The following is a 20,044-nucleotide window of genomic DNA, read 5'->3' as shown; positions in this document are numbered from 1 at the left end:
GGCCACTTTTTTCCTTGTTCTGTAAGTCTCAGCTCAAATACAACCTCTAAGAAATTTGCCATTCGTCTTCAGGGGACCCTGTCTGTCTGTCTGTACATACTACTATCTTATTTATCACATCCCTCTGTAACCTGGCCCTATCTTCGGCAAAGAGGAAGGTCTCAGTCACTTTTTGTTCAACTGAATGATACTCCTCAGTAGGTGAGTTTCCAAGTGGAGTCAAAAGTTTGCAGCATAGTCCAATTAGGTAAACATATGCATTTGTGTGAATAGGACAATGCTCATGGTTAATATCGTTTTAATCATTTTCTCAAAGAGAAGCAACCTATGCAGGAACAAACTGGAAATTCATCAGCATGCAGTTCACATTGACGATAGTCTCAAGAAATGGATCTTGCTTCATTAATGCTTTTTTTTCATTAGTTGACAATCTCTGTCTGTCTGTATCGATATTAGTCTTTACTTTCTTTCACACCAAATAATCCCTCTAAGGTTCAGTGTGTTGGCTTCAACAATGATGATGCAGGACCTAATGGCCAACACATCCTTCGCAATCTAAAATTTTGTAAATTTGGGATTCTTATAATGAATAAATGATTATTTTATGACAAAATTTCATAATAGGTTTCTTTAACAATACTGACAGCACTTTTTAGACAATCATCATGGCCTTAGGAGAAAAGATCATTTTGTTCTGGCTTTATGGATGTGGAACCCAGTGCAAAGCATTATTAAGAAATCCATTCAGGGCCATAGAGTGGGATCAGAAAATGCGATCATCCCTCTGTATCCACGGGTTAAGCGTCTGCAGATTCAGCCAACTGTGAATTGAAAATATTCCAGAAAAAAATAATAAAAACTAAATATACAACACTAAAAAGTAATGCAAATAAAAATATAGTGTAACAACAGAATATTATTCAATTCTAAGAAATGACAGTGAACTAGCACCACTTACATTATCCTGGATTGAGCTTAAGCCCATTATCTGAAGTGAGGTGACACAAGATGGGAAGAATGGGCTCCACATGTACTCGCCATCAAATTGGTACTGGCTGATTAACACTATGGTGCCCAAATGGTGGTGGTGTTCACCAGGGATTGGGGGTTGGGGGGATAGACTCACATCTGAGGGATGGGGTGAGCATTGTGGAGGGGAGGGGCATACCTCTAACCTTAGGGAGAAGCAAAGATATAAAATGCAACCAAAATGTTTATACTCTCATATTTTCTTGAAAAAAAAATACAAAAATATAGCATAACACCTATTCATGTAGAATTTACATTGAATTAGACAGTTTAAGTAATCTAGAGAATATTTAAGTCCATGGGAGGATGAGTGCAGGTCACATGCAAACCCTACACTGTTTTATGTAAGGGCCTGAGCATCCACCGAGTTTGGTATCTGTGAAGGTTCTGGAACCTCCCCCACCAACTGGTGCAGATACCAAAGGACAACCATAAATCTCGACTCATGATGTTTTCCTTTTCGCCCCTGTCGTTCCATTTTAAAGCAAAAGAAAAATAATTGAAAAACATGTTAAGCTCCTCTGGAAGTTCACAAAGATGCTCGTAGGTTATCAGAGTAGCATTCAGAGAAGCAGACACCAGGGAACGGTACCTGGGAGAGAAATAGAAATGTCTCCCGTTCCACCTTGCTGAGGGGCTGCAGGATGTGATTTCAGAGAAGCAGACACCAGGGAACGGTACCTGGGAGAGAAATAGAAATGTCTCCCGTTCCACCTTGCTGAGGGGCTGCAGGATGTGATTTCAGACAAGCTTCTGGACTTCCAGCTCTTTGGTGCTTCATGGCTCTGAAACTCCCTTCGGTTCTCAGCCTGCCAGGCGTCTTGCCACAGAAGGAGGTGAGGCAGCAGCTCTCTCCTCCACAACAGTCCAGATTGGACTCAAACAGTAGAGTTGCTATCTGTTCCATTCCAAAATTGACTTTTTTCCCTTTTAATTTTATGTCTTGGACATGTTTGCACGTTATTAAAAATATTCTGAGAATTACTTTTACTAGTTGCATAATGTCATTGGACAGAGCATAATTTATTTTATAATTTCCATAGCATTGGACATTTCAGCTGTTTCTAAATGTTTGTTACCATTCTTGTACACGATTTCATGCTCCTACCAGATAAAGCTTTGTGGAGAGCAGGAATCCTAACTTGTAAGTATTTTGAAATTCCTATCTGCCCTGCCAATTTACATTAAATATAATACTTTGCACAAAATATATGATAAACATATGAAGCAGAAACATTAAATATATCTAGAATCTTATTTTGAGATGGACATTTTTAACATAGGTGATTATTTCTATATTACTGTTCACCATTGCATACATACTCAAAGACTTCTTTCCTCAAACTTCTAGGTCTGATAAATGGATTCCTATTTATCCTGAATCTCTAAGTTGATATCTAACTTCTAGTTGACAACCCAGAAAGTAATTACGGACTGGTTTTTAAATTCAAAGTACAGTGATAGAAATATGTTAAAGAAAAAAGTAAGACAAATAGTAGAATTGACAGATGTCAAATTTGTTTTTTCCCATTACTTTCTGATTTTTACTTTTCAGAACATGGCTATGTAGTTCCAGAATTACACAGAAGAGCAACAAAAGTTATTTACCTCTGAAAATCAAAAGACATGAAATCAGAGGCTAAGAATATTATTTAAAGTACAGAAATGGAAAGGAATGGGAGTTGGAGGATACTTTCTTCTATTAAGCTGGTTTGGGTCAGCACTATGCCTTGTCTCCTACACACCTTTTCTTTCCTTCTGTTTTCTCCAACTGAACAGAAGACTGTCCATCTCTAAGTTGGACAATTAGTTCCTAATGTTTGAGCATTTTGGTAATCTAGAAAATGACCATTTCCTGGCCACTGGGTTGCAAAGCAAACACAGCTAGTGTGGAAGGAAGCTGTCCATATGCCAGCTAGGGCTGGACTGCATCTCCATGCTCATCTTCCCAGACTTTGCACCTGAAATGTCCATTGCAAAGGCATGGACAGGACACCAGATTCCTTTCGTTTTAATCCACCCCCAATTGTGGCTAGAAAGGGATGAAATTCTCTTCCTGATGTGTAGGTCAGGATAATGCTCCTCTATTTCTGTCTTCTGCTACTGGCCAGAGAAGCACAAAAGGCACCTTTGACTTAACAAGCAATTGCTGAGTGTCTGTGACAGCGCTGGATTAGCAGCTGGGCAGTGAACATAGGCCCAGTGAACTGACATGGCAATGACCTTCTCACCTGGACACTATACCCAGAGTGACCACCATAGTGGTCAGGCCAATTCTGGGCATGTGTGTATTTATTAAATTGTTTTGCTTTTTTATTGTCAGTTGTCAAAGGGTAGATTCTTCTGCAGGTTCATTAATGCATCGGACACCAGTTGTGAGAGCACTGAATCAGTGCTTCTTACAAAAATTAAATTAAAGTCAGAAGAACATTTCCTCACTCGGTTCCAGGAAATCACAAGGTAATCCTGTGTTGAGCTGGGAGGGTTCATTCCAGAGCAGTCCTGATGTTGGCGTGAGCTGTTTCACTATAATAAGAAATGAACCTGAATTGCACTGACTCCTGGTTAAGACATGGAATGTACTTTTGAAAAGTTTCCATTTTTTTATTGATTAACAATTATTGTAAGTGAGATCGATCATTTGTATCTGGTCACAATGAGACCCTCGGAGGGCTCTGTCCCTGCTGATTGTACAGCAAGGATACACCTGTGTGATCGATCAGCCGAGTATAGGAAAGTCTGGCCGAGACTGCATCTTAGGTCACCTTGTTGGAGGTGCTCTGTCCACGGGTCCGTGGTTCCTGGACCCAGAAAGAAAATGCATCCTGGTGTGGCCCTTACAGAGGGAGGGCAAGTGGACCTCCCACCTCGCTTCCCTGCACCCCTTTCCTTGTGCTGGCCTTTGGCTGTGATACTCATCCTTAATGCAGCTTCTGTATTGTATCCTTTTCCTACAATCAATTGCAAAATTTGCAAGTATTGTCACTTGCATCCTGTGAGTCTTTGTTAGTGTATGTATGCCTTAGTTAGTGTGTGTTTACTGACCCAGAAAAAAGCAGATTGCATTTATAAGGAACTATTTATCAACAGGTAGAAGCAGTGATTTGTGTCATTCCTTAGATAGGCAAGGCAGTTGGACAAATCTACAACCACCAAGAGATTCATTTTTCTGGCAACTCTTTCTAGAGTTTGTTTTTAGACAAATAGACAATGCCGGTTTCACTGACACACAAGCCATTAACTTTTTAGCTTGTAAAAGGCTTTAAAAATAATCTAAGCTGCAGCAATCGAACAAGACAGATATTAATGAGTATCTCCGTGAGTGAAATAAGGAAACTTACATATTCATTGCCGAGGTGTGGGGAGGATTCACCGAGCTGTCAGTTCTTGGTTTTGCCGTGTGCAGAGTGCTCACCTGAGAACAGAAGATATGTTTTGATCTACAAGCTCAGAGTGTGACTAAGGATGAAAATAAAGTTTCCTGGCTTGTTTTCTGTTTTTCAAAAGTTCAATTCTCCTGCAAGAATGTCCTTAGAGCCACAGTCTGCCTCTTGGTATTGCCTGGAAATTATTCACCAAGATTTATGGGCTTTTTCCAGCCATTGCCTGTTTTCACCCTAAAGGAGCGGGAGGGAGCTGGAGATGACAATAACAGAGAAACCCTGGGGAATGAGTTATCGATTTTTGCTTGTTCCATGAGCTGGCTTTACTAAGCAAACCCATATCATATATTTAAAGTGCCATTTTATCAGGAAGACATTTTAGGGTCCTTCTGTTTAAATAATTCAATGAGAGTTTTGTGAAAATGAATTTAGAGGTCAACGTGAACACCTTGGTGACATGCCCAGCAGCACAGGTAATATTACTCAAAATTACAGCGCTATTCCACCACTTCATGTAAAGATAAATATTAACCTAGGATGATGGCAAGCTGGGAGGCCCCAGGCATTTTTTATAAGCCACTGGATTCGTGACCAACATAGTTCACATGACTTGTGTCCCGCGGGTAGAATCGAGTATCCACACCAGTCACACTGTGTAAAAGCAACGGAGGTCAAAATCTCCAGCTTTTAGAATAAATGTCATCGTTCTGCTCCAGCTTTTACCTGGCAGTGGTTAGGAACCCTGTCCTCTGGGGACTCTGGATGTCACCTGCTACTTGCACAATCCCGGAATAATCGATAGTGCCAGGGACCTGTAGGGAGGTGAACTCAGAACTCCCCATGGTGGGGGGGGCTCTTAGTCCTGTGCTCTGAGAAACGCAGGCCCAGTGTGGCAGCCCCCACGGCCCCGCCCACAGCCACCTTGGTGCCATATTGTTTCTCGAGGAAAAGGCACAGCACCTGCCTGGACCCCACGGCTATGAAGCACAGGAATGAGGAGTAAACAAATAAACATTTATTGAACCCCTGCTATCCGCATGGATAAAGGCATGTTAAGCAAATCACGTGAAAACCTTTAAAATTCTTAATATCCCTTTTCAAAGTCTATCTCATTGAAAATAGAAAATGTGAGAAATCCTTAATAATAATGTGATTTTAATAACAGTTATCATAATGATACCTATGGCAAAAGCAAACAAAACACACACCTGAGGAAGAAACATCTGGAAGGAGATGTACCAAATGCCAGTAGTGATTGTTTTTCATGAGTAGTTTTAAATCATTTTCTATTCTCTATTGTTTTCTATTTTTCATTGCACACATGGGTTGTTAAAATGGTTGTCTAAGCCATGGAGAAATATTACATGGCAGAGACATACGATAACTTGCCAAATTGACCATATGTTAAGATGAAGGAGAGACCATTTATAGCTGGACAGTCGAGGGAGGGAACACAGAGAATGGCCCAAGGGTGTCTAAGGGTCGAGGAGATGGAAGGTGAATCTGGGTCGGGTTTTACATATCTGGGAATGCTTTGCTCATTTTTACCCTTTTGTTCATTGTTTTGTTAATGAACTTTTATGTGTAAAAATAAATAAGCAAGAAAAGTGACTATGCACTTAATGAGTAATCACCATAATATACTAATTAGCATTAGTATGCTAATCATATATGAATAATGTGCGATTCCCATAGGACAGGGAGTGGGAGTTACAAAGGAAAGAAGGGACTGTCTCCTCCAAAAGAGCTGCTTGAGCTCATCGAGGGAGACAGGGGACGGTACGAATGGAGTCTGAGAAGACTGGCTCACCAGGGAAGGCCTCGCAGACAGGCTGAGGGGGATCGACTTAACCTCCATGGGAGTTTTCTAAGCAAAGGCATATTGTAATGAACTCAGATCTGCTTTTACTTCCTCTAAATGGTTCAAAATCAATTAATGCTTTGAAACTAAGCTCTATGACAGAATGATTTCCTTCTGCTGTGGAGTTATGTGTTCTTTAACCAATTTAAAAAGTATTTTTTGTAATAATTATAACCTTATACCATATTAAAAGTGAAATAATGTATATTAGCTTTCTGATATGTGATATAAGTGGGAATCACATTTAAAATGAATCAGGTTACACATATATTTTTCAGTCAATCATAGTGATGTTTAATTTGACAAGACTTCTTATTGAAGCTGAGCTTTGTATGTTCTTATAAGGAACTCCTGGATCTGCCACATTTCTTTCCATTCTGAAATCATCTTCTTATACTCTAGTGGGCCTTTTATTTTACATTAAAGCTCCAAAGTGTGTCTGAGCTACATTTTCAGCAGAAGACCTTGCCTGAGGGAGAGCACATGTAAAGGAAGCAGAGAGTGTGGATGGGACGAACACCCTCCACACTAGGCACCTAACCAGAGGAGGTTGGGGACAAGGAACTGTCTTCTCAGGAGAAAATGGCCAGAACTCCAACCGTGGCTCATCAAGGCTCTAGAAACTCAGGAAATTTGGCATCCGCTGCCATTTCCCCTGAAGGTATGTTGCCGCAGAGGTCTGTTTCCTTGGAAATATTATTTATTGGCTTCTACAATTACACAATTTATTTTGTGTTAAAAGCCCAGAGTTTCTATATTGAAGTAATGACAACTTCAAAGAATTTTTATGGCCATATTTCATTGTGTTACCCACTTATGCACATTAACTAATGCTATTATTTCTTAGGCCTTGAAACAAATGAGATATTAATAAATTATCACGGCCGGGCGCGGTGGCTCACGCCTGTAATCCCAGCACTCTGGGAGGCCGAGGCGGGCGGATTGCTCAAGGTCAGGAGTTCAAAACCAGCCTGAGCGAGACCCCGTCTCTACCATAAAAATAGAAAGAAATTAATTGGCCAACTAATATATAAAATATAAAAATCAGCCGGGCATGGTGGTGCATGCCTGTAGTCCCAGCTACTCGGGAGGCTGAGGCAGGAGGATCGCTTGAGCCCAGGAGTTTGAGGTTGCTGTGAGCTAGGCTGACGCCACGGCACTCACTCTAGCCTGGGCAAGAAAGCGAGACTCTGTCTCAAAAAAAAATAAAAAATAAAAAAAAATAAATAAATTATCACAATTATTAATTTTGACTAATGGATAGTCTGATATCTGTTCTATCAAACTCTTTTCTGTATTTTTAACATTTCTAAAAATTTTTAATAGGTGATAGTAGAAACATTGGGCTAAACTTGTTAACTTATATTAAACTTCATCATTTCAGGCTTTGTTCTAGTTATATATTAGGAAAGATATCAGTATTGGGCAAATATAAGTAAAAATTAGTTGAATAATATAACTTCTCTGGAGTGGGGTAAGCACAGTTTTGTAAAGGAAACATATTTGAATAAGTTTAGAAAGGCGGTGGGAAGATTTTTGTTGGCCACTGTTTTAGGAGCCATCGACTCCTATAATGATAGACTTTAATAAACCTGTGGTAGTGAGGGGGCACTTGGAGATCGTTATGTTCTAGAGTATAAATTCTGGGTATTGAAATCTACTCTGAATCACCAATTTCAGTCTTGCTCTGTCACCAAATGTTTTCCAGGCTAATCATCTGGGTTGACCTTAGAGAAGTTATTTTGTTAAAAACAATATGATTCCTAAATTGAAGTTGGTAGAAATAAAAGTACCGGAGAATACATCTTGTTATTTCCAAGATAATAGATAATATCTCCTTCCTAGACCATGGACTGACAAGTTACTTATGAAGAGACGGAAGCTTGGGAGGTTACGGGTCTACTTGACCACCCCTCCGTGGTCTGTCCCACTTCCCACTGTGGTCAGCGTGAGAGTGGAAGAGGGCCTGTGTAGAATTTTCTCTGGGCCTTAAAGAAGGGTCTGCTATTAAATTTGCAACCAGAAAACCAAAATATTTTCCAGAGCTTTTCCCTCCCAGAGGCCGTGGTCCTGGTGTCAGCTGTCGCTGCCCTGGCAGGAACAGGGGCAGAACTGCAGGTGTCCTGACGCCAGCACCCTCCTCACTGGGGCGCCAGGACCCCATGCAGTGCTGGCTGCCACCAGCCCACAGCCCGCAGAGCCCAGGGGCTGCAGAGCGCTCCGTTGAGTCCTGAGGGAGTGAGGGAGGACGCGTGGGATTACTGTGACGCCTGTTTGAAGTCACAGGCAGAGACTGAAAACCTTTCTTGATAAATGGTGCAAGCCACGCTCAGGGCTCTCATGAGCTTACTGGAGACCAGCTCACATCTAGCCTGCGTGGCCGATTTCCCGCCCTTTTCTCTGACCCGGTGAAATAGGCGTGGTTACTTAGTCAGTGCCGGTGAAAAGCCAGGAGGGACCTGTGGGTGGCTTCTTGACTGTTCTATGAATGAATTTTGCTCCTTCAGATGGTTGGTTACTGGTTACTGGTTACTGGTTACTGGTTACTGGTTACTGGTTACCATCCTTCAGATGGTTTGCTCATTTCCGATGGTTACTCCTGAGAGAAAGACTGGTGTGGGAATAGAGGAAATGCGTGCAGCAAGAAGTGGAAGAGGCATGGAATGAAGGATCTCTCTCTAGGAGAAGAGACTCACACGAGGGGTCTGGGCACATCTGTGCAGGCTTGGGGTCCCCTGACTCTTCGCCTCTTCTGTTTGCCTGTTGTAGTTTGTTTTAGTTTGAATTTCAGACATGAAATTGGAGCCACATTAAACTTTTAATATCTTACTCTTGATTTGAGCCAATATTTATAGCTTTCTGTTTTACAAAATTGTTTTTAGCTACCAGAAATACTTAAAATGCAGTTTATAATTCTGCAGCTCTCACTTTATATAACACATGTATTCTTGGACTATTTTGCATAAATAAAAGTTAGAGGATTGAATATTGTGAATGTATTACTGTAACTTGATATTTAAATTAGAGCCACATACATTATTTTGTAAAACTAATACTTTTAATTTATCTGTTTTGTGATATCAGTCTTTTAAATATCTAGTCTACTCAAAACAACAAAATATCTGTGGTTTTGTATTTTTAAAATCTACTTAGCATCTCATGTTTCATTGTTCTTGATACAAATACAGCTCATACAAATCATACGTATGTTTTGAAAGACTTTAACATGTCAAATCAAATGAATATACCCTAAGAAACTGGATAAAGAAATACAAATTTTACCAATAGGATATTGTTGGGAAGCTCAAAGTTATGTGCGATGATATAAAACATGATTTACATTTTGACTGATAAATATATCCTGGTTCCAGCTGACTATACACAGCCATTACCCAAACTGAAACAAATTAACTGCAATAATAATGATAATAAACCCATTAACAAACTTAGTGCTTCTTCTGCCACTCTTGCAGAATAGGAAATGTCCCCAGCCACCACCCGCTCATTAGAACACGACTACACATCTGTAGAAAAACCACCTCTAAAGGCTAGATGGTACAATAATCTTATCAAAAATGGTATTTCTGGGGCTCATAAGAAAATTTTGCATTTATTGAGAGTTACTAATTGACGATCTCTAAAGAAGTTATGCCTTTTGGTTACGTGTCACATGAACAAATCCAAGGCTACAGTTAGATTCTGAAATAAGCACTTCTCAGCCAACCACCCAGGAACTTACCAGACTCATGAGAAATTGTCTTAACAGTGAGAAGCTTCACACTCTCCTTATCGGACTGAGGTCTATTTGAAACAGAAAACAGTAAGTTAGCACTGCAGAATTGAGCAGTGTATGTCTGTGAACGAAAGTACATGTGACACAAACAGAATGAAGAAGGTACACACACATATGTATTTTTATGTGTTTCTATGGTAAAACCTTTGTCTCTTCACATACAAATACACATGCACGTTTTAGCATTTTCCATTTTTTCTGGAATCAAGCCAATAAATCCCTGTCAGTCTGTTATAGTGGTGATCACCAGATAACTAAAAAATTAATATGTGTCATGTGAAGCACTTGTTACAAGGTCCACATTGCACATGTTTCCAATCAGATTTATGAAGGGGAGGATACAGAAATATTTCCAAACCTTTTGGGCTGATGCTGAGTTCTAGAGATTCTCTTTTTCATGAAGTCCCGAGATACTGCAGTACAGTGACTAACGTGACTATTTTAACCGAGAGTCCCCACCCATGCCAAACAGTTACAAACCCTAACTCTTTACCTTAGAGATCTTAAAAGCCTCCACTTCTAATTCAGATGGTTAGGTAATCTAAGGATATTATTTCTAATGTTTACAACCTGATAAGACACAAAAACCCTACAAATTCAGGAAAACTTAGCCACGGATTTATTTTTGGCATGGAAACAATTCATCATGTCCCTTTGTCGCACCCTGGGTGTGACAGTTGTCTGGTTACTAGCAATTTCTGTGTTTTAATCAAGTCAAAGTGGCATAACCACAACAGCACACTGTTAGGTCAAAGTACTCAGACCCAGCTCAAGGTATGGGCATAAATTTTTCCCTGTGATAAACATACCAAAAATTCCACTGGGAAAACTATTTTAAAACTCTAGGTATGTTTTCTATGATATTTTCTCTCATGGTTATACCCATTCTTCTACTTTTCCATTCAATCTTTGTATTTCCCATTTTACCACTTTATTTTAGCTTAGGCAGTCATTTTTAGTTGTTGAGATTTCTCTGTTAAATAGCGAGAGCTTTGAAAAACAGTTAGCCAAAGCCAATATGTAGTACATTCTACATAAATCTCTTTGGAAAAAAAGAAAAATGGTATGAGTAGAGGATCAATAATTTTCCCTATGTAATCAGAGCTTCTAGAAAAAAAATGCTGTGGCCTTACTTACTGATCATTTCCATTTTCCGGCGTGCCTAGAAGAGAGAGTGGTTATTAGGGTTGTAAGGAGCTTGGCTGCCGAAAACCTGAGATCCCTTCTGTTCTCTGTGCAGAGATGTTTCTAAAGCCAATTTTAAATTGTTTTATTCCCCATCCCCCCGACCGTTTCCTCCGCTGTGGCTAACACTCATCCTGACATTCATGGGACAGTCCTAATTACATCAGCTCCACTGAACTTGGTTTAGACTAAGTTTGATCTTACAGTTTCATATCACTGTGTGAAACTGCTGTCATTGCTCACCCCACAGATATCAGAGAATGTCTCAGTTCATTTCAAGATCTCTGGAAAAAATCCTCTTCAAAGTATTGAATTCCATTTTTTATACCAAAGAACTGAGTTTTCTAGTTGCCTTTATACAGTGCTCTTTCTTGGGACAGAAAATCACTATTTGTGGCGAGGTGCAGTGCAGACACTGTTTCTAATGGCACCTGCCGCTCACTGACGCAGCCTCCCAAAGGAGCCCTGCACATGTCGCTCGGCCACGTGCTGTCACTGGTCTTCTGGGCTCTGTGACGCTGCCTTGCAGATGTCTGGTAGGAGACACCTCGGATTTAGAGCTCGAACTCAGAGTCACTCGTTCTGCACGAGGGTGTGGCCTCTCCAGAGGGGATGTCGGTGGTCAGACCTGGCATTAGTCTGTGGCCGACAGGACAACTGGTTAATGTGATCGTTTAAGGCCCCCTTGTTTTGCTCTGGTTTTATTCCATTGCTGCTCAGCTCCTGTTGTTCAGATTTCCTTTTGTGTCTCATTGAGTTCTTGCCATTGAACACGGCTTTTGGATATAATTCTCCTGGCTTTGATCATCCTTGTTTTATAAAGACCTGGACTTCCACTAATATTTTGCCAGCTTCTATTTCTGTCACCTTGGCTAAGGTGTCACATCATAACTTTTGATCCCTAGGATTTAATCCATGGCACCATCGGCTGCTCACCAATGAGATTGAACCTCCTTTTCTCTCCATCAGTGGGATTTTAACAGCATTTTTTAATTCCTATAAGTGTCAGGTATAGCATCACCCATGATGCTCATAGCCCTGTTTCAGAATGAATTAATATTGTTGTATGCCTGTTTTAATATGTTGTCCTCATGATGGGTACATTAGCAGATAGATGCATGCCAGCAGACTACTTTCTGAATACATACGCTTCTTATTTGCTTAAAGCTAAGCCTGTTTGTTGTTGACCTTGCCCAGATAAGTCTAATTTCATACTAAAAGCTTTGACTTGAGTTGTCTTCCAGCAAGCACAGAGAATTTACTAATTTTCTGAACATTATGAAGTCTCATCCACATACTTGAAGAACGATTAACTGCGGGTGTTTAATAGTGCTAATTTAATGATAACAATATTGTAAATTCCATTAACAAATTCTGCAAATTCAAGTTAACAGTAACCAGATAGATTTGGTTAATTGTACACTTGCCAAACTTGGTTTCAAAGTACTATATAATCTTCAGGATAACTCTCAAGAGTGGTAGGAATTTTATACATCCGAGAGTCTTCTTTAATGGAAAATGTCAACTTTTCAATTAATGTATTTTCAAATCTTTCCTATGCAAAGCAACGTTTCAGTGCAGGATATTTTTACAAACTATTCGGTGCACTAATTTTTACCTCTCCTATATATGCAACACCCACAGGCCTCAACTTGGGTGGCTAATTTCCCATAAAAGACAGGATTTTTTTTTGGTAGTTTAGAAACTTGGGGAAATTAAACTGATTTATAAAAATGCTATTTCCCCTCTGAAAACTGGTAAGGAAGCATATTTTAGACATTATTAAGAAGTTTATTCACTCACTCCCAAAGGAAAAGACATTGATTTGTTTTCTTCTTATTTTCCACCAAGCGCTAAAATAAACACTGCCGTTTGGGTCTCCTGACTTTCCCTAGCGCTGCCTGATCATGTGTCAAACTGTCCCTGCCGTCCTCGGGGAGCGGCTGGCTGCGGGACGCATTCTTTAGTGTCCTGGGGCACACGTCCACGGGGAACACAGAATACCGCGGCTTATACGCCTCATGAAAATAATAGCTTTTTACCTTTTACTAGTTTATGAAACTTAGGTAGAATTTTGTTAGTGAACTACTTAGAATCACAGTGGGGAAAGGGAAGACACTGTTTTACTCAACATTAAAAAAATGAACTCAACCAGCATGTGATAAAGGTCTGCTACCTATGGGCACAATGCAATGTGAGCAGTGCGCGGTTTGTGGCTTAGAGGCCCTGCACAACTTTCAGGCAAGGAGACGCATAAAGAAATGACCATACTACAGTGTGGTCAGTGGTATCATCAAATTCTGCAGAATTAAAATTAAAGGAAGTATCCGTTGTGTTTGAAGAAGTGATCTATTATAAAAACATGTAGTCAATTGCTGTTTGAGCTGGATCTTAATGGATAAGTTGGAGATTAGGTACCTTGTAAAGGCTCAGAGGGGGGCTGGACATGCAGGAGAAGGAATAGTGTGGGTGAGGGCGTGGAGATAGGACACTACACGACCCCACCATGCTGGGGGCTGCCCTGGAAAGAGAGACTGGAGTTAAGATGACATAGGAGCAGCTGGGCCAGGGAAGCTAAAGGGGGATTCAGGCACAGCGCTGAGTAAAAAGAGTCCAAAGTTTCTGGAGTAGAAAAAAGACTGAAAGAAATATGAATACAGTAGGGGAATTAGTTAATAATGATTTATCAATATTGGCTCATTTATTGTGACAAATATACCATACTAACTTAAGATATTAAGAGTAAGGGAAAACTAGATGTGGCATTTATGGGAACTCCCTGCACCATCTTTGCAACTTTTCTGTAAATCGAAATCTATTTTAAAATAGAAAGCTTATTTCAAAAAAGAATAAAAATATACCGCAGTCACGGAAGACACCTCCACTGGTAGGAAGCCGTGCCTCCCAGGAGGGAAGCGGGTCACAGAACATCTCCTGAAATTATGGGCCCCTGAACTGAACTCTTAGCAAGCCCCCCATTACTCTGTTGTATGGATACGAGATAAATCTTCACTAAGATGAGGCATGCCGTTTTATACTACCACATTTCCCCACCCACCCACAACACTTGGGCTATTTTATTAAAAACGATGTGCCCATATTTGATAATATCTACTAATAGTGGTTCACCCCTACTCCTTGCATTCAGCTGTATTCAGTGGATTACTCTGCTCCTCTGTTTCTGTGATCAGGAAATACAGCATTTTATTTTTCTCTGTAACTCTGCTCTCGGTTAAGAGCTTAAAGTCAAGTTTAAACTGAGCATATGTTCATTTTCCTTTCAGGAAAACAAAACAAAACACTGTTACCTACCTGGGTCTGTCTTCCAGCACATCCGATACAAACCCACCAGAGCAAATACTGAAAGTGTTATTACAATCAGAGCAATAACAACCGGCAAAATAATACCTGAAAAAGTATTGGAGACGTTGTCAATGACGGTGGCTGTTGAGTTTCACATAGATAGTTTACTAAGTGAGCAAAGCATGCATGCTTTCTTTCGTCTTTAAACATCATTCTATTAAAAACATTGTATTTTAGGCAGAGGTTTATCTGACTCATGGGTTTTGCTCTAGTTGTCATTTCTGGTGTCATCCACTTGATGTCAGTCTTGTAACCTTTCTGAAACAAAATTCCAAACCTGAGAGAGTTCCTCCATCTTCCTGGAGACTAGAGGAGTGAGGAGGTTGGAAGACTGGAGGGCCAGAAGGTGTCCTCTAGATTATAATTAAACCTGCATTCACACTTTATATGCCTTAGGACTTTATAATGAAGTTACTGGAAAAAAATATATAGCCCATTTGGGACTGCTCTAGTCTCAATGCTAGCTTTCTAAAAAACTCACAAATATCTCTCTATGATAATATCTTAAAACTGGGAAAGGCATAAAAGATGTGGATCTTGCAGTGGTTATGATTCTTAAAAACGAAAAACATGGTTCAGGCGAGGGGTGTGTGTGTGTGTTTGGGGAGTGATGTTGCCGTACTAACTTAGCATGCTTTTATTAAGAGGAGGGTTTTTGCTGGTTTTTCTAGCATCTGCCTTCTGTTCTAACGGTCATTTCCCAGGTTAAAACCCTAGTGATGAAAGCAAGCAGGCTGCCCTGAGGGCCCAGCTAGAGTTAAAGTTACTATTTAGTTACATAGTCTCATCTGCTTGCTTAGATACATACTCCTCATATATTCACAGGGTTGGAGGGTGGGAGTAAGTCTCTAATTTATTTGTAGGGTGGTTTATACTTCTACTGTCAGGGTTAAATATTTGTTTTTAAAAAGTTCTGCTGATTTCATAATAGATCTTGAGTGAGGTCATTATTATCTCCCAAAATGAATATGCCATGATTCAGCAGGTCAATAATTTCTATGCTGACTTATTTAACAGAGTGGCTTTACATAAACCAAAGGTAGTCCTTTATGATTCCTGCTCCATATATATTCATCCTATTCTTAATTTCTAAGGAAATTATTGAAAATTCTGTGTTCATTCTTAGCATACATATGTTATATGACATGTATATGTTTTATCTAAATGGAACATTTCTTAAAGACTATTTTTTAATGTTAAGATAAAATTGTGTAAAGGCAAAAATCATTTTTTAGTATCATTTACTTTATTTGTTGATTATTTTTTATTAAAAATATTTAATTGACAAATAGAGATGGAACATATTCAAGGTATACAGCATGATGATTTGGGAGAAATTCATTTTTATAAGGATCTCGGCCTGCGCACTCTGGCTTATCTGAAACCTGTGCTATCCAGTCATACTTGGCCCTTGGCGGTAATCGCTAAGCACTAAGATAAGAAAAAAATCACCAAGGTTTGCTTTTTATCTGTGGTCATTAAGACCAGACTTACTTGTAGAACATTCTCAAAGCAGGCAGCAGTTAAATAGGATTATAATGGGGTTGCAAATTCAGTAAAGTGCAGAAAACGCTGCCCATAATCTACTCCCTTCCCTTCACTGGTCACGTTCAAACATCCTGCATGTCTACTGCCACGTATGAAGACATGTCTGTTACTTACTGGAATAAGAGGGGCTGGTTGATGCAGAGCTTGCGTTTTTTCCACCCTCAGTGCCTATTATTTTAAGAAAGAAAAAAAAAGTCACCTTAATGTGTGCCAATCTTCACAATCTTCCCTCCACCCTTATTTAAGGAAGCACCTATGATTTCTAGGTATGATACTGCAAGTACAAAAAAGTCTATCTCATTGTGAGAGAGCTTTGTTTTGTGAATCAAAACTGGTGGAGCTTTTCTTGGTGAGGAAGGGGCAAGTGGAACAAGTTCCCACTTAGGCCCATGGAAATCGTACCTTGAGACTGCAAGATGCTCTCTGTACTTATAGTTGATATTGAGGGGAGTGTGCTGGCTCTAGAAGGCGATGTATCTGGTTGTGGAGTGTTACCTAGAGGAAATTCATAAATCCAGGGTCAGATGATGGTATTAGCTATTCATATTATTAATAGATTTCTTTGCAGATTCAAGCAGTTTGCATTTCTGAAGATCTGTGGAAACTATTTATTGTTGAAAAGTAGGATACATGCAATTGTAACACTAAACTGTAAGTTCATCTATTCCTTCTGGAAAGATGATTAAATTTCATTTCATCAAATTTTATCTGTTGAATTTAATCAAAACCTAAGTATTAGTATTACATCCTCAAGAACTGGCCAAGAAAACTTGAGTACGTCTTTTAGCCTATGCTATAGCCTGTATAACTTACCACATGATATTCTTGGGGGATGCAGTCTAACCAAAAGCATTATTTAAATTTTGGATATTATAGCTTTTGATGATAGTGATTTTTTCCATCACACATTGTTAAAATAAACAGGACTGAAGACAACTTCAGATTTTATAATATTTCTCAGCGATTGAAGAGAAAAGATTGCAACTGAGGCTTTGCTTAAGGGATTGGGAAAAATCAAAGAACACTCCTTCATTTTCATCCCTAAACCCCAGCAGCTGTTTGTACTGTGTGCCTTATCTGGAATAACTACCTCCCGGTTACATTTCTACTACTGTCCATGCTTTTGTCTTCCAAGGAAAACGTTAATGAGAAATGAACTGTTATTGTCTGTTAGTCTTGTTTGGTTCACATTCTCCATCTTCAAGCAGGACTGAAACAAAAATTATAAATAAAAATTTATTATCCCAAACCCACATATCTCAATAAGCTTAAAGGAAACATACATAATAAAACATTTTATAAGTTTATAGCATTTATTCTTGTGAATCTAGGATAAAATATAAGATAAAATATAATTTGCACCTAGAAAATATTTTGAAAAGTAATTCCCTTTATCTTATACTCTGAAGTGCTCTATTTTTATCACACCTATTTGCCTCATTGCTCCCCTGAATTGCGAGTTCCTGGGGTGTAAAGGCTGTACTTCCCACCGCAATCACGCCGAGCGCTGGCCACAGGGCGTGCTGTCACTGGCCCTATGGCTGAACCAGGAGGTGTCTTGTGATTATGGCCCCTTTGCAGTCCCAAGGCCACGTATGATTGCACCAGAGAAACTGGTATTTCTATGACTGCCTCGGCTCTTTCCTTCCCCGCCACCCACACGCCAGCACACGCTGCATGCTCATGCATTTTGACATCTGTGGGTGAAGAATAATGTTTAGAGTGTGTACCGTTCTTGCCATGCAAGAGATCTGTGGGAGGAAGCTAGATATATGCCCATAAGAACAAAGAAAAATGTCAGGCTAGCGCACTAAGCAGGCAGGAAAAGGAATATTAAATGAAAGAGTGGGAACTAGCTGAGAGCTTGGCGCTTTTAGCTGCTTTCTCCAGTGCCAAGTGATGCAGTGAGGATGAATGTCTTTCAGGGGTCTTGCTGGAGAGCAAGATGGCTAATGAAGTCACCTACAGTATTAATCCTGGGATTTCCCAAGGGTTCATGTTCAAGACTCCACGTCCTACCATATTACCTTCTTATAGACAGGCTAAGTGGCAGCCTCAGGACTGAGTATAATCTGTCTGGCTCAGATGAAACTCCAAGCTTCCCTACTTAAAACACGCTGAGAGTTCAGTGCCGGCGGTTATTGCTAATGACCCATAGGCAGCGAGAGACTTAACTCTTCTTAATGGAAGGATTTCGTAGCTCCTTGAACAGGCACTTCCAAATTTTGGTTTTGTTTTTCTTTAAACTGCAACCCTCAGTTAAATCATTTCTGAATCCAGCACAAACACAAACACACACACACACACACACACACACAATTTACCTTACTACGTGTAATATCTTTTGGTGTTTCTTTTCTATTCTCTTTCATTTCATTTTTTAAAATACTGGTCTAAATCCACAGTCTGGGAAACTCTTTCCTTTAGCAAGATCATATTGTTGAAATGATTTAACTTGTCTGAATCCACAAATTGTGAGCCTGCTGTTATTCTTTCCGTTACTAAGATGGAGCAATCCATGATTTCTCCATGAGAAACGGAGTGCAGAGTTGGTGATCTCCATGGGTTGGGATCAGAGTTGATGATCTCCATGGGTTTTGTCAAAACTGTGTTATCCTAAATGACTAGCAAGGTAGCATTGGCGGGGGGGGGGGCAGGAGCAGTCCATTAGAGTAGTTAAGAGCAGGATTCTGAAGACAGGTTTGCTCTCGGCCCCTGACTTTGGTGATTGTTTCAGTCCAGTTTGCAAAGTTCAGGCCAGAACTTGGAGCAAGCTGTTTGAGGCAGAGACCCTGAACCCGAGCCCAGTCTGTTGAAATCATGCGTATTCAGATTTTCCTCACTGGTGTCTGACATGGGTACCTATTTGGCCCGTGCTTTAAACCAATTGCTTAACAAATCTTGGGCAGTTTTAAAGGCAGAGATGTCATTGACATCGGGGCACCTGCGGTTGCCATGGTAATTCACGTCACAGAGCTGCAGCCACAGACAGCGAGAGTGGCCAAGCTGCCGCCTGCCCCCCTGCAGCGCTGCAGCCACGCCTGCCCAGGCCGCTCCCGGCCCGCGAGTGGGGTGGCAGGAATGCTCAGGCTGGCCCGTTCCTGGGAGACATGAGCTTTTCTGAGGTCTGTGGACCGAAGGATTCCTTGATGGCCTTCCAAACCTTCCTTAGAGTGCGTGGCAGTCTAGATGCTTCCACCACGTTCCTGCCCTCTCTCGGTCTCTGCACGGCAGACTCACGGCGCAGCCCGGTTGTTCTCCCAGGGCTCTCACCATTTTCTCTCCCAGCCATTTTCCCCAATAAAATCTTTGTACCTTTCATTGCATCTTGAACTCAGCTTCTCTGAAGATCCAGACAAATGCAGCCTCCCCATTGGCATCTATTTAAAAGATCATTTCCTCCCAGGGGCAGAAATGAAGGCTCAGGAATTTTAAACTGGAATCAGAAGGCTCAGGCACTGGGGCTGAATGGAAGCACTTTCGCCTTTTAAAACCTTTTATTTTTCCCTTCGGTGGGGAACCTAACTCTCCCTGTGGGAACCAACCTTCCCCACTTCATGTGGTCACAGAAGACCTTCTTAATCCTCAGGCTCACGATGTGACCAAAGTTCTCCCCTAAGAACCTGAGAGCAGTGATCCTGAGTTATTCCCGGAGCGGATTTCTGAAGGTATTATTGATGAGTATGCCAAGTGTCTCTCTCTCTCTCTCTTTATATATGTGTGTGAGAGTGTGTGCGTGCTTGTGTATCTTTATTTGACTTAATTTAATCAGAACAAAATTCTGATGTTTGCAACCAAATAATCTTGAATATTTTATTTAATTATAATTTTTTTCTTTTGGTTAATGGGGCATGGCATTTTGGGGTACAAGCCCTTTTCCAC

The 20,044-nt window shown here is 40.4% G+C and overlaps 1 protein-coding gene across 1 annotated transcript in view; it reads right to left on the bottom strand.

Annotated features, from left to right (window-relative positions):
* The window catches only part of EMCN (endomucin), a 97,890-nt gene that overhangs the window by 2,193 nt on the left and 75,653 nt on the right, over nucleotides 1-20,044 (bottom strand). Inside the window, exons 6-11 of the mRNA XM_012738392.3 lie at nucleotides 16,565-16,657; nucleotides 16,277-16,330; nucleotides 14,564-14,659; nucleotides 11,204-11,228; nucleotides 10,013-10,074; nucleotides 4,371-4,444 (exon numbers count right to left, since the gene is read on the bottom strand). Of these exons, the coding sequence (XP_012593846.1) occupies nucleotides 4,410-4,444; nucleotides 10,013-10,074; nucleotides 11,204-11,228; nucleotides 14,564-14,659; nucleotides 16,277-16,330; nucleotides 16,565-16,657 (365 nt within the window). The 3' untranslated portion in view covers nucleotides 4,371-4,409. The remainder of the gene's footprint in view (nucleotides 1-4,370; nucleotides 4,445-10,012; nucleotides 10,075-11,203; nucleotides 11,229-14,563; nucleotides 14,660-16,276; nucleotides 16,331-16,564; nucleotides 16,658-20,044) is intronic.

The sequence above is a fragment of the Microcebus murinus genome, chromosome 29 (genome assembly GCF_040939455.1).
Source record: "Microcebus murinus isolate Inina chromosome 29, M.murinus_Inina_mat1.0, whole genome shotgun sequence".
Taxonomy (NCBI): domain Eukaryota; kingdom Metazoa; phylum Chordata; class Mammalia; order Primates; family Cheirogaleidae; genus Microcebus; species Microcebus murinus.
Note: the sequence above shows the minus strand (reverse complement) of the source record. Positions and strands in the feature narration are given on the sequence as shown.